The sequence below is a fragment of the Brassica napus genome, chromosome C2, assembly GCF_020379485.1.
Source record: "Brassica napus cultivar Da-Ae chromosome C2, Da-Ae, whole genome shotgun sequence".
NCBI lineage: Eukaryota > Viridiplantae > Streptophyta > Magnoliopsida > Brassicales > Brassicaceae > Brassica > Brassica napus.
The window spans coordinates 44,313,790-44,327,500 of NC_063445.1; the positions used below are offsets into that span (position 1 = coordinate 44,313,790).

Below are 13,711 nucleotides of genomic sequence, written 5' to 3' on the forward strand. Positions count from 1 at the left end.
CAAAAAATTAACCTCAATAAATGATGAAGATATTAATTCATAATAATAAATCATTGATAAACTTGACGGAAAACCCTTTAAGATCAAGCAAGTAGAAATTAATATCTCTCATGTAATATATTTTCTTTCTTCGCTTAAAAGGTGACGTCAGGGACAATACCGAGCTCCTTGAAAGCGGCGGGACAATCAGCTAACGGCGTCTTAACCATGAAACCGAGAGGGTTAACGATACGAGTCTCGTGAGAGACGATTCCGTCATTCGCAGTTAAACTGATCTTACCGGCGTTACGTAAGTAGGCCTCTTTGCTGACGTCACTGCAACCACTGTCTGGTGATTGGACCAACACGAGCTCGCAAACTTCTTCTTCGTGGTCACCGGTTACTTCCATCTGGTAGCTTCCTGATTTGTCGGTAACGGCTTCTTTAGTCAACGTTAGGGTTCCGTTTGTTCTGCTCCTGCACTCCAACTTCACTTTCGCACCTTCACAAACACGAAAACAAAACAAAAGAGGCATAAATTAGTCCAAAGTATGAGAAAGTGAATTGGCCGATTTCCCCTCACTTTCACTTGCCTATGCACTTGATTTAAGTACCATGAATGGTTTGGAATTGTTAAGGCTATATTGGTTTCATGTCTTATTAATATAAAACAATATGAAAGAGAAATAGACTAGTTCAAAAGCTTCAAATGGAAACAATGCATAACTATTATAAAATACGAATAGTATGTTGAAATAACCGCAATTAAATACTACCACCTATATATATATATATATGTCGGTTAAGAATCCCATTTTGAAAGTTCTTCATTGGGAAAGCTCAAAAGATACGCGTGACCTGTTTGATTTAAGTAAACTTGGAATGTTTAGAAACCGATGTACAAGATATTTGGAACATGTAATTTTAAAACAAATATAGTTGCGGTTCGATTCTGAATCTATTTTGTGCATGACTAGAGATTAGCGCTTAAATAAAATTAACTACTTGTTTGAACATATTATAAGATTGATCTAGTAACTGTGGTCAGACTACTCCAGTAGTATTAGGTGAAGCGCATGAACTCCTTCGGATTCAGAAACCGATATAGTTATTGTAAGACGTTGCATGCATTCTTATAACATGCAAGATAGAGAGCGCACACACATAGTCGTCTCAAACCATTTCGTTTATCAAACGTATATTTGATGTTTTTGGATTAGAGGCTTAAATACATATATTCACGTATTCATAATTTATTTGTATGATACTTATTTTAAATTTAATTTACCTTCGAGGAATTTGCTGAGACGGGTAACGAATTGGACACGGCAAGTGTCACAGTAAACAGATCCTTGAATCTGGAAAAGGTCAAAATCGTCAGCCTCAGCGGCGGCAAAACCAGCGAGAGAGGACAAACACACGGTGGAGACGACTAAGAAAGAGAAGAAGATGGCTTTGGACACCATTTTTGTTTTTGTTTGGTGGTCTCTTCTTTTTTAGTTTCAAACAATAAGTTGAGATATGTTTGAGAAGAAGACAACTATTTTTGTGGCGTACCGAGTTTGTTTTATATTAGAAACCCATTGTTATTTTTAGACTGAAAGTAAAAGGTAAATCATTGGTTTGTTAATTTAAAATTAGTTTCACAGGTTTTAAATATAAGAATGCTTAATTTATGAAAACTTAATTATAGAATAGGTTTCTAAATTTGTTTTTACCACCCTTTTTCTCTTTGGTAGAAAGAAGCCGGCCGGAGCTATTAATATAAAATCAAATCACTCCTACAAGAGAAGAAAAAAAAAAAAGATCACAGAATAATTTAGCAATGACGATAAACATATATAAATTAGGAAAATAGATTGTAGGATGTAAGGTCATCTCCAATCCATTACACCATTTTTGATGTAAAAATTACACTATTTTGGTGCAATTTTGACACCAATTTTTTTGGGTGTCTCCAACCCACTACACCAAATCTTACACTAAAAAGATATTCTTTATATAATATTATTAAATCAATTGTGTATCTTTTAATCGGGACATTCTTGGTTCTAGACTCGTTCAGTCACCTGTTTTAACTCGGAAATAGCCACCATTGACTATCATATCTAAATAGGTTAGTTCTCTTCCATTTCGGATTTTCGGTATTTAAAAGCAAAGGTATGTGGTCTGATCCTATCAACGGATAAATGATACATAAGCTTAGGGGTAGTGGGTACATCTCTAACCATTCACAGTTTGTAAGAGCTCTATCTATTCTAGACATGATTGTGTACTTTGATATCTTGGCCAACCATGTAACATCCGTGATCCTAGATAGAATCGTCGGGACGGGCCATGGTTCAAGGAAATGTACCAGCCGGTCTTAGGACCTTAAGGCAAGCGTTCCATGACCAAGATAGAAGGTTAAGGACGTCAGGATGCTGAGACTTAACCAAACAAAGAAAGAAACAAGGATAAGTCAGCTGGATAAGCTAGACAGTAGTTGGGCGATGCATTCGGGAAGCTCGATCGAGCTGGACGAAGCTCGGTCAAGCTCAGCCTAGCTCGTTCCAAGTTAAGTCAGCTCAACCAGCTGGACTACTAGCTCACTCAGCTGGGTCAGCTGGGAGCCAGCTCAACTCAGCTGGATGGAGTGTTTGGGTCACGGGCAGTTGGACCGGGTCCGGGCCGGTGGTGGGCCGATTGTTCAGCCATCTGGGCTAGGGACTGATAGGTCCTTCGGAAAGGCCGTGGGCTATGTCCAGAAGGCCTGGGTACCTCTTTGGGCTTAGGACCGATCCAAGAAAGGGCAGTTATAGGCGCTGGGGTGCAAGTAGCCAAGGTTGCAACCTTTTGGTTAAGTCATACTCATTCGCCTAGCAAGTTGTACATGTTCGTGTGTCAAGTCCTGGCCGCCCAGTCTCTATAAATATAGGCCCTCTCTATCCATTCTAGACATCAGTTTTGTGAGAAACAAAAGGCAAAGGCCAAATAGAAAGATAGAGAGAGATCGGCATGAAGAGGCTCGGTTGTGGTGGTTAAGTATCTTAGGCAAGGAGAAGAATTTAAGAGAGAGGAGGCCATGTGGTTATGGATACCGGAGGCAAAGAGAAATGTCTGGAGAAGGACTCCAACCCCGTGGTTCAATCATCTAAGATCAGTGGATTAACCACTGACCCATCGGCTAAGACAATTAGACAGTCCAAAGCAGTCTAGTCATGGGCGGTTGGATTATGTCCTATTCTTCTTATTATTTTCATATATTTCTTCTTCTACTCCTTTCTGTATATTGGTGTGGCCTTGTTGATGTGCTGGGATTGGTTATAACCATGGTTCTTGTTGAGTAATGTGGTCACGGTCCATAACCGACGAGTTAGGCGCGCATGGTCTGACCGGCCTCAGGTGATCCGATTGGATAGGGGTGTTTCTGTTCTGATATGAATGGTTGCAACCCTTCCCTGAACAGTCACAATGGTTCATGACTTGTGTAGGTTAAGGCGTGGTCCTGTGGCCATAGGCCGGACACACACACGGACCAGACAGTCCATACGAACGGTTGGGTCAAACGGTTGGAACATCTGAATGGGCGCGAGTTGACAAAAGTCATGTGTTGCCAAGAGGCACGTGTGTCCAAATGGCACAAGTTCCCAAAGGGTGTGTGTAACATTTTGAGTTGTTATATACAGAAAGGCTTAAAAGAATTGATTTGGCTACCTATGTCACCAAAGTTGACTTACCTTTTCTGTCACACATCCGTTTAGAACTCCAGAGTTAAGCGTGCTTGGGCTGGAGTAGTGAAAGGATGGGTGACCTATCAGGAAGTGATTCGCGATACCGTGCGAGTGAGGCCAAAAACACGGGAAAATGTCGGGTGGTGATTGCAGGGTCAGTAAACAATGATTTCGAGCCTTGGAAAAATTAACGGACCGACCGTCAGACGGGATGGGCCCCTCGGGCCGAGAGAACGGACGTGGGTGGCCCATTAGCCATGGGCGGTCGGGGCGTTACAGTGTGAGTTCTAAACGGTGCTATTGGTTCCAGGCTTTGGCCGAACCAAGTGGACAGTCTGCGGCTTCATAGTCGGACGAACGGACGGTTCATTTAACCGGAGTGTTGTGTCGTAAGGTCTGATCGGTTGCAAGGCAATCCGGTTTGGGCTTAGGCCTTACTTGGTTGTATGGATCCAGGCCTTGGACCGGATTAGGTAAGAAGGTCAGTGAGCCTTTAACCGGACGGGTGGACGATTAGACGTGTCTATGGACGATCCGGCTATGGTTGGATTGAGATCGTTTGGGGTTGGCTTGGACTTAGTCTAAGGTTTAGCCGTTTGATCTATAGTTGTCTTGATAGAGGTTTATGATTAAGAACTTGAACCAAACCATACATTGCTAGAATCGATTGTTAGGCTATCTGATTGTACTTATGTGATGGATTGTGGTTTCAGGAAACGAGGCTGATCGTGGTAAAGCCAAGGAGCCGTGAAGACTCTATCAGTGAGAGGCTGTATGGCGTGTGGGTAGATCGTGTTAGGAATGAACTCATAATAGCTTATATAACTGATAAGACACATTGCAAGTTATGTATCAAATCTCATTTTATTTAATAACACAAACGATTTACCCTATGTTTATGTATACTATCTGGTCGATTGTTTATGAACCTCATATGAGAATATGACTTAGTAAATAATAGACTTGAAAATGAATCAAACAAGCAAAAAATGTCTGAAGTAAGACTTTGAGTTCAGTTAGGTCGAAAGGCCAGGAACGGGTCTTACAAGTTGGTATCAGAGCATGCTTGATTCTAGGATAGTTTGGGTTATGGTAGTTCACACGCGCAGCCAGCTGATTGAAGTCTCATGGTGAGGTATCACAATTTCTTAGTCTAGAGATTGTTGTGTTTTCTTATGTTATGTTTCTGTACTAAAATTGTTTGGAATCCTTAGGCTGGAAAAAGCAAATCAGGAAGATCTCGGAAGATCACAGAAGAGTAAGGAAGCGGCTGGTCAGTCCAGTCAGGTAGCTGCGGATGGGACTAATCCGACCGGGTTACCAACCGATCCGGTTGTGGCTAACACCGGGGGTGAGTTACCGACTGATCCGACTAACCCTACTGGGACACATCAGGGAAATGAGGAAGGTCAACAGCATCAGGAGCGTGAAGAGGAAGTAGAATCCTCAAATGCTAACCGTGATGGTGACCAACAAGAGGTAGCGGCCGACAGTACGGCTAAGCAGGCCGCAGCACTGTCCATGAAGGACATGTTAGAGGCCATGAAGGTGATGGGTAACCAGGTGGTTGCTATGACTCAGCTGTTCACACTATTGGTGAACTCATCAGTTGGTCAAGCTACACTGGTGGCTACGGCTACACCTGTCGCCGATGGTCCAGCTGTGGAAACGGCAGAGGTGGTCGAGATCGATCCGCCTGTAAGGACCGTGAAGAAGGTGGACTATCTGAGTTTGTTGCAACACATATCTCGTCTAGGAACCAACACTTCTCAGGTAGTGTAAGTCGTCCACCGGAAGACTTACATGGAAATCGTCCGGATATAATTAAATATTTAAGTTTTATTTTTCAATTGCAAAAGTAACCTGCAACGACCTATTTGGAAGTCGTCTAGTAAAAATTAAATATTTAATTTTTTTTTTCTGTTGGACGACTCTGTGTAAGTTGTCTAGGAAAAGTCAAATTTCTGACACAATCCGGTCAAATGGAAAACTAACATGTTTATCCTAGACGATTTACGGGGAAGTCTTCTCTAATTTTTTTGAAAACAAGGAAAACCGGAAGACTTCCAGAGAAGTCGTCTCTAAAAGACACACATAAAGTCAATTGCGAAACTAATCTATGCGTTGACCAGAAGACTTCCGTGTAAGTCTTCTTACACGGAAATCTTCTGACGGACAGATCTGGAAAAAAAATTGATTTGATAGCTTTAACTAGTGAGATAACTTGTTTAGCTTCTCCAACCACATAATACTTCACCACCAAAGCAACCTACTTCTTAATGACCACGAATCATGAGCTTGAATGGTTCTATGAACCTTAAAAAATTTAGAATCAAAATCTTGGGTTTTTTGGATGAATATAGAGAAAAAGTGAAAGAGAAATTGTTTTTAGTTCATAAGAAATGAGATTGAAGGAGTCAAAATTGATTTTTAGGTACATTAAGAGCTTCAAATTGGTTGTTTATGGTGGTTGGTGTATTGATGGCAATGACAAATGAAAGTTCTAAAAACAATTATGAGTTAGTTTTATGTTTGACTTTGAGTTTTGAGTCATATTTGCAAAAATCTTTTTTCATAGAGAAAGATCTAAACATAACAGAGATTTTCAAACTTTTAATTTAAACATAATCAGTTTAGTTGAAAAATAAATGTGATCAAATCTTGATTTTTAAAATTTTGAAAATGGCGAATTGTGTGACAATTTTTTTAAAAACTCTACAATTTGAATTTTTTTTTAAATAACTAGGAGAAAATAAATGAGAGAAATTCCATATTGAGATTTTTAATATTAAAATTTGAATATTGTTTTAATAAAGATTATGGAAACTAAAAAATATGTAGCACCTTTAAGAATATCCCACCAAATTCTCATTAATCAGTAAATATTTTCAACATATATTTTACATAGTAATATATTTATTCATATATTATCAATGAAATCTAATAAACTTTCATAGTAACACTAGTAAAAAATTTCCGCATAGCCACGGTAGTGCCAGTGTAAAATCGTGTCTTATTTGAAAAAGTCATTGTTTAGCCACGATTAGCCACGGCTAGCCACAATTTTTTAAAAAGCCACGATTATTCTTTTCTAGCCACGAATCAGTCACTAAATAATCATGGTTATTTTAGTAGCCACGATTTAGCTACGAAATAACAGTGGCTAATCGTTAGCCACTACTCAGCCACTTTATTTTTGTGGCTATTTAGTTTTTATATACCCTAAACCCTAAACTTCAAAATTAAATTATATATCCTAGATACTAAAACCAAAATACAAATATAACATTTTTTCAAACTTTAAATATAAATGTTAAATTTAAATTCTAAATATAAATTTCTTTAAAATCCATTATAAATCTTAAACCTAAACCCTTATAATCTTAAACTTCACATACAAAAACCATAAATCTAATGTTTTCAAACCACAAACCTTATATCATACATTAAATCACAAATATTTAAATCTAATTAAACCCAAAATTTATATATTTCAAACTCTAAAAATATTTATACTTTCAATTATTTAATCTTAACATTTACATTTAATCCTAACAAGTATACTCAAATCCTATTTCTCAAACTATAAACTCTATATTGTAAACATATATCATTAAACCATGAAGCATTATATCTTAAATTCAAAATATTGAAATTTAAATTGAAAATCTTATCAATTTTCTTTAGGTTATGCACTATAATCATTAGCTAACAACTAAAAATAAAAAGAAAAGAAATACTGAAATCTAATGCTAATTCCTAAACTAACTTCTCATTGGTCAAAAGAAGAAAGGAACGGATTACCCCCTGTTAGATCACAACCATTCATAAAGATCTATCGAACGGCCACAACTACACACGCTTTTTATTTTATTTTTAATTTATTTTCTTCTTCCTTCTCTTCTCTCGTCTCTGATTGTTTTCTAGATCTAAGTTTCGTTTTCACACAGATCTCTCTACCGCTCACACATCTCTCCATCTCTGCTCACAGAAGAAACATCAATGCCTCTACTCACATATCTATGTTTGTCTCTTATCAGTTGTGTATGTATTTGATTTTGTTTTGATAGATGACAGAGACGGAGGTGGACTGCGACGGTAACGAAGATGGAGAGACTTAGAGGGCTGAGGAAGAAGCGGAGGTGATACTGAATCTTTTTCGTATTTGCGTTTTTTAGATTTCGATTAATGTGTTTATTTTGTTTCAGATTTTTAAACTAGGAAGAAGAAGAAGAAGGAGAGAAGACAAAGGAAGAAGAAGAAAAGCCAAGATGAAGCTTCGCTGGCTCCTTCCAGAGCCAATATTGAAGAAGATGAAGGTGGTGAGGTGGTGCGTGTATCACTGGCGACACGGGGGTGGGCTATCACCGGAGGAATGTTGCGCGTGGTTCATGGCCTGGTGCGCGTGGTGCTGTGCGAGGATATACATATATAATAAACATGTAATTTATAAGATTTTATATTTTATTAATAAATTATTTTATTTTTTATTCTTGTTTTTTTTTTCTTTTTAAATTTTAATAAAGCCACAGTGAGATAGTGGCTAACCGTGGCTATTTGTTGTTATGTTAGCCACGAAAAGCAGCATGGTAAAACCGTGGCTCGTAGCCACGTTTAGCCACAGTTTTTTCCAGCCACGAGGCTATAGCCACGGTAAATTTCCAATCCATAAGCGTGACTTATTTTCTTTGTAGCCACGTTTTTCTCTTCTATAGCCACTGTATTGTAGTGGCTATGCGGTGAATTTTTACTAGTGAATAAACATCAAAATACTCAGAATATTATATTATTATTAACTGGATACTAGCAAAGAATTTTATATAATAACAGTATTGATATATAGATTTATTATTAAAAATAAGTTTAAAATCTATTATTTGTCACATACAAGACAAATGGTATAAACATATTTAAGTCTTGGCATATAAATTGATAACAGAAAACCGAACTGAAACAACATAAAAAAACTCAAACCAAACCAATGTTCACAAATATTTTAATGGTTCCTATATCGTTGAAACAGAAAAACCGAAACCTAATCGAAACCAAACCGAGAATCGAATGGGTACTAAAATATCTTAAATACAATTTATATACTTTAAAATATTAATTATCTTTAGTTTTAAGATTATCAAATATTCTAAAAAAAATACTACTTATGACCGAACAACCCAAAAGATGGATTACCCTATTACTTTTTATTTGAGATAGTTAAAATTATCGTAATATCCCGATAGAACTGAATAAAACAAAAAAATATTCGAAATACTTAAATTTATTTAAGTTATCTGATATTGTATCCAACAAAATCCAAAATGTGATTTTTACACAAACTATTAAAAATTATACAAACGTAACCGAAAACCGAATTAAACTCAAATTTTACCAGGTTCCTAACGTTATTATCCGAACCAAACTAAAAACTAAAATAACCAAACCGAAACTAAACATAAATTCATAAATAACCAAACAGGTCATACATCTCTTGAACCGAATAAACCAAAATCACAACCGAATTGGCACAAATCGGAAAAAAAAACTAGAACTGAACCTAAAACCGAACAACCAGGGATAAACATATTAGTGGACTGACGCATTAGTAAAAGTTTTAATAAAATCTAGTAACGGTTTCAATTAGATAATATTACCCGGTGGACAAAAGTTTGGTCCAGTTTGTGCTTCGGGTTTAATAGTATTGATGAATTTCCGTACTCATCCCGCCAGTGATCATTCATTTTCTTATATCATCCCTAGCTGTAACTTTTTTTTTTTTTTGACATCCCCTAGCTGTAACTTATAAGCAATTGTATTGTATTTTATGGACAAAATAGAAAACTTCATAGAAATTCGAACAGATGAAATGGGTGAGAAACATAATTGAAAAGGAAAGCAAATCATCATGATTTATCTACAAAAGGATACTTAGCGTAATGAAGTTCACTTGTTCTGAGTGATTATGATTCGATGATTTGATCCAGTTAGTTAATTTTGTCGAATCATTTTCTTCTTTCTTCGTTTAAACATTTAACTTGCACGAATGGTTCTCTTGTGAATGAACGGAATCTTTGAATTCAAATTAATTAATTAATAAGAAGACAAAATAAGATTCCATGTTTTGATAAGATTAATGATTTTGATGCATTAACGGCATATTTGAAACAAATACATTAATCAGCAAAACTGAGAATGTTGAACTACGAAAATTTCAGTTTCTAGTTGAAAAATAATGATCATAGAGAACATATTATAAAACCTCAGAAACGAACTATGGAGTAGAAATTGGTTAACTGTATTTAGCAAACAAAAAAGCGTTAACTGTTACCATAAACCCATTATTTTAATTTCTAAATTATGCAAGCTTCCAATCTTAGCCTTTTAAATAAAAAAGACGCTATGGATTTGGAATCAGATTGTGAACAACTTGTGGAACTAATTAACAGAGAAGAAGACTGACCAGCGATGGCAGTGGAGCTAGATGAGATTAAAGCCTATGCAACAAGATTTCTGGAGTTTTCGATATTTTTTATCCTTAGAGCTTTAAACGTCCGTGCAGATGGCCTTGCTAAAGGAGCTAGATCATGAGTCCTCAGGTTCCCCTCTGTAAACGGTTGTGCACCACGATGGCTAGTACCTAATACTGGTCATACGGATGCATAGGCCTGAGCGTTCGGGTACTGGTCATACGGATGCATAGGCCTGAGCGTTCGGGTACCCGTTGGCGTTCGGATCGGGTTTTTCGGATTTCAGTTCTTTTTTATAACAGCTCTTAGGTTCCATTCTAGTAAATTTGCAAGTACGGGTTGGATTCGGATATAACACATCGGGTTCGGGTCGGTTTTGTATCACATCATAGAACCCATAAAGTAATCATATATCATTCGGATTCAGGTTATATCGGATCGGTTCGGATATACCCGAAATAAAATCTAAAATTTAAAAATAAACATAAGAAATATATATTTATTTATATATAATTAATTATTTAAGGTAGTTATTTAAATTTTAAATACTTATTGTTAGATAACATATAAAATAAATATGAAATTGAATATTTGAAGTATATATTCATGTTTCATATAATTATATTGTATATTATTTTGGACATTCGGATCGGTTTCTTCGGATATTTTTTCGGTTTTTCGGGTTACCCGTTCGGGTTCGGTTAATAACACTTCGGGTTTAGATATGTTTTGTACCACCTTACAAGACCCATTCGGATATTTTTTAAATTTCGGACCGGATACGGATCGGGTTTTTTGGTTCGGGTTCGGTTCGGATTTCGGGTTACGGATATTATGCTGAGGCCTACGGATGCAAACCAGTAAGCTGGATTGATTTTTTCCATGTCAAAAAAAAGACAATTGCTAGTTTCCAACAAATATGTTTTCTGATGGTATTTTCAGGTTTTTGTAACAAATATAATTTTTAAATGTTTCCTTAATATTTGATTTTCAATTTTTATATCAATAAATATATTTGTCCAAATACCAATCAGTATCCAAGTTCGAGTATCGTTAAGCCTTGGGAGATTAAAGTCTAATAGGTTCGAGCCATGATGAGTTCTAGTTATCTACATAGATGTATATATAAGATGATCATTACTTGTAAACTAAAAATACTTTGTCATAATCACTTCATAGGAACATTACCAATAGTATCACACTTTTTGCACTATAAAACCCCACTGCAAAACCCTTTTGGAGTAATCAAACTAGTATCTAAATCCTTCAACTTTTCTAAAACAATGGCTTTAGAACACATCAAAATCTTTCTCATTGTCTCTCTAGTTTCATCATTCTGTTTCTCGACCACTCTTTCTCGTCTTCTCGACGATGAACTCATCATGCAAAAGAAGCACGACGAGTGGATGGCCGAACATGGACGTACTTACGCAGATATGAATGAGAAAAACAATCGCTACGTTGTGTTCAAACGCAACGTGGAACGCATTGAACGCTTAAACAACGTTCCCGCCGGAAGAACGTTTAAACTCGCGGTAAACCAGTTTGCTGATCTAACCAACGACGAGTTCCGTTCTATGTACACTGGTTACAAAGGAGACTCTGTCTTGTCTAGCCAAAGTCAAACAAAATCCACGTCGTTTAGGTACCAAAACGTTTCTTCTGGTGCTTTGCCCATTGCTGTTGATTGGAGGAAGAAAGGAGCTGTGACTCCTATCAAGAATCAAGGCAGTTGTGGTAAATATAATTCATAATCTTTATTCATGTATATAAATTAAAGAACTAAAGCAAGCTAAGATTTGAACCGTTTTTGTTGTTGAAACTGAAAAGAAGTTGGTTTCCTTGTCCCAAACGATTTGATCACTTAATTTTGTACCGAATATAAACAAAATACAACCAAACAATAACAAGTTCATTTTTAGTTATATGTATATACAAAATATAAATAGATTTCTGTATACTAAATTAAGAGAGAAAATTATTCTTATATATATTTTAAGTAGCTTCTATTCCAAAACCGGAGCTAATATGATTGAGGATTTTAAACCGAACTTAAAATTTCCAGCTATGAATGCTCAAAACCGAAAAAAACAAGAATATATAACCCAACCAGATCAAATAACCATCCCTAAGATAATTTTGCATGGGTGGTGAAACTAATTAACGAGGGAGTGTACGTGTAGGATGTTGTTGGGCGTTTTCAGCGGTTGCGGCTATAGAAGGAGCAACGCAGATAAAGAAAGGGAAACTTATTTCTTTGTCAGAACAACAGCTTGTAGACTGCGACACAAACGATTTTGGCTGCAGCGGCGGTCTAATGGATACTGCGTTTGAGCACATAATGGCCACTGGCGGATTAACCACTGAATCAAATTATCCTTATAAAGGCGAAGACGCCAATTGCAAGATCAAGAGCACTAAACCGTCAGCAGCTTCTATCACAGGTTTCACTTTTATTCTCTGATAAAAGTCATACAAAAGATTTGAAATGCACATAATAAACCCAAAGTTAATCGGACAAACTCTAAATAATTAAATATAAGAAAAAAATTGTTTATAGAGAATACCAAACCAAACCGAATATAACAAATCATCATACATAACCACACCAACTTTCAAAATTCGATCATAATTCTCACAACTGAGTATACAAAACAAGATCAGTCCTGAGATTTTGGGAGTTGCCTATATAATTGGGTACGAATTCCAATAATTTTTACACAATTTGTTTATATATATATTAATTCTTTAAATTTTGGGGTCTCTACACAAACACAATGTTTCATTTATCCCATATTCGGTCATGACCAACCAATATATTTGTATTAGATCATAATTTTCAAGCGAGTAATTAAACCAAACCAAATCAAATGAGCAAATGTTCATCCTTAGGTTGCTAGTTATTCTTTGTTTTTTCTATAAAAAAAAGGAGAAAAAGAAATAGATACTGGTACAGTGGTACTCATGCTTTGAATTCTAATCATTTGTTCACGAATAATAGGCTATGAGGATGTCCCTGTTAACGACGAGAATGCTCTAATGAAGGCAGTGGCACACCAACCGGTTAGCGTTGGAATAGAAGGAGGTGGTTTTGATTTCCAATTCTACTCGTCCGGTGTGTTTACCGGAGAGTGCACAACGTATCTTGATCACGCGGTGACTGCCGTAGGATACAGCCAATCTTCCGCCGGATCAAAGTATTGGATCATCAAAAACTCATGGGGAACAAAATGGGGAGAAGGTGGATACATGAGGATTAAAAAAGATATCAAGGATAAAGAAGGATTATGTGGTCTTGCCATGAAGGCTTCTTACCCAACTATATGAAAAACCGGTTCAATACCCGGTCAAGTTTAAAATGTGTATATGTGTGGGGTTTTATGTCTTAAAATGGTGATATGAATAGTTTGTATGGGTGTCACAAAAAAAAAAAAGTTTGTATGGTTATTATAATTAAAGACTGTTGCATGTAATCTGTGAAAAAGATAAGGATGCAAAAGATTTAATAAGTTCAGATTGTTAATTTCAAATTTAGTCACGTAAGTTCGATATCAATGA

The 13,711-nt window shown here is 36.4% G+C and overlaps 2 protein-coding genes and 1 long non-coding RNA gene across 4 annotated transcripts; 2 read left to right on the plus strand and 1 right to left on the minus strand.

The window, feature by feature from the left end:
• Nucleotides 1–1,527, minus strand: LOC106381791 (pollen-specific protein-like At4g18596). The gene is made up of 2 exons (XM_013821722.3): nt 1,268–1,527; nt 1–481 (listed from the first exon to the last, which is right to left on the minus strand). The coding sequence occupies exons 1-2, from the start codon at nt 1,443–1,445 to the stop codon at nt 135–137; spliced, it is 525 nt and encodes a 174-aa protein (XP_013677176.1). The 5' UTR covers nt 1,446–1,527; the 3' UTR covers nt 1–134.
• A 6,042-nt stretch (nt 1,528–7,569) lies between these two features.
• Nucleotides 7,570–8,389, plus strand: LOC106381790. 2 transcript variants are annotated; one of them, XR_007319578.1, is made up of 3 exons: nt 7,577–7,834; nt 7,901–8,134; nt 8,265–8,389. It is a non-coding gene; the product is annotated as an uncharacterized LOC106381790 (long non-coding RNA). The 2 variants fall into 2 exon arrangements; XR_002656011.2 differs by lacking the exon at nt 8,265–8,389 and having other exon boundaries at nt 7,570–7,834; nt 7,901–8,182.
• Nucleotides 8,390–11,380: 2,991 nt separating this feature from the next.
• LOC106381788 (senescence-specific cysteine protease SAG12) lies at nt 11,381–13,662 on the plus strand. The gene is made up of 3 exons (XM_013821721.3): nt 11,381–11,890; nt 12,337–12,597; nt 13,155–13,662. Exons 1-3 carry the CDS (start codon nt 11,437–11,439, stop codon nt 13,478–13,480), a joined length of 1,041 nt encoding a protein of 346 aa, XP_013677175.1. The 5' UTR covers nt 11,381–11,436; the 3' UTR covers nt 13,481–13,662.
• The last annotated feature ends 49 nt before the right edge of the window (nt 13,663–13,711 follow it).

What these genes read in the sequence shown, in the direction of transcription:
- LOC106381788 (XM_013821721.3), top strand. Translation starts at nt 11,437, where the DNA reads ATGGCTTTAGAACACATCAAAATCTTTCTCATTGTCTCTCTAGTTTCA. An exon ending in CAAGAATCAAGGCAGTTGTG is followed by an intron (nt 11,891 to 12,336) that starts GTAAATATAATT and finishes GTGTACGTGTAG; the next exon opens with GATGTTGTTGGGCGTTTTCA. An exon ending in GTCAGCAGCTTCTATCACAG is followed by an intron (nt 12,598 to 13,154) that starts GTTTCACTTTTA and finishes CACGAATAATAG; the next exon opens with GCTATGAGGATGTCCCTGTT.
- LOC106381791 (XM_013821722.3), bottom strand. Translation starts at nt 1,445, where the DNA reads ATGGTGTCCAAAGCCATCTTCTTCTCTTTCTTAGTCGTCTCCACCGTG. An exon ending in TCTCAGCAAATTCCTCGAAG is followed by an intron (nt 482 to 1,267) that starts GTAAATTAAATT and finishes GTGTTTGTGAAG; the next exon opens with GTGCGAAAGTGAAGTTGGAG.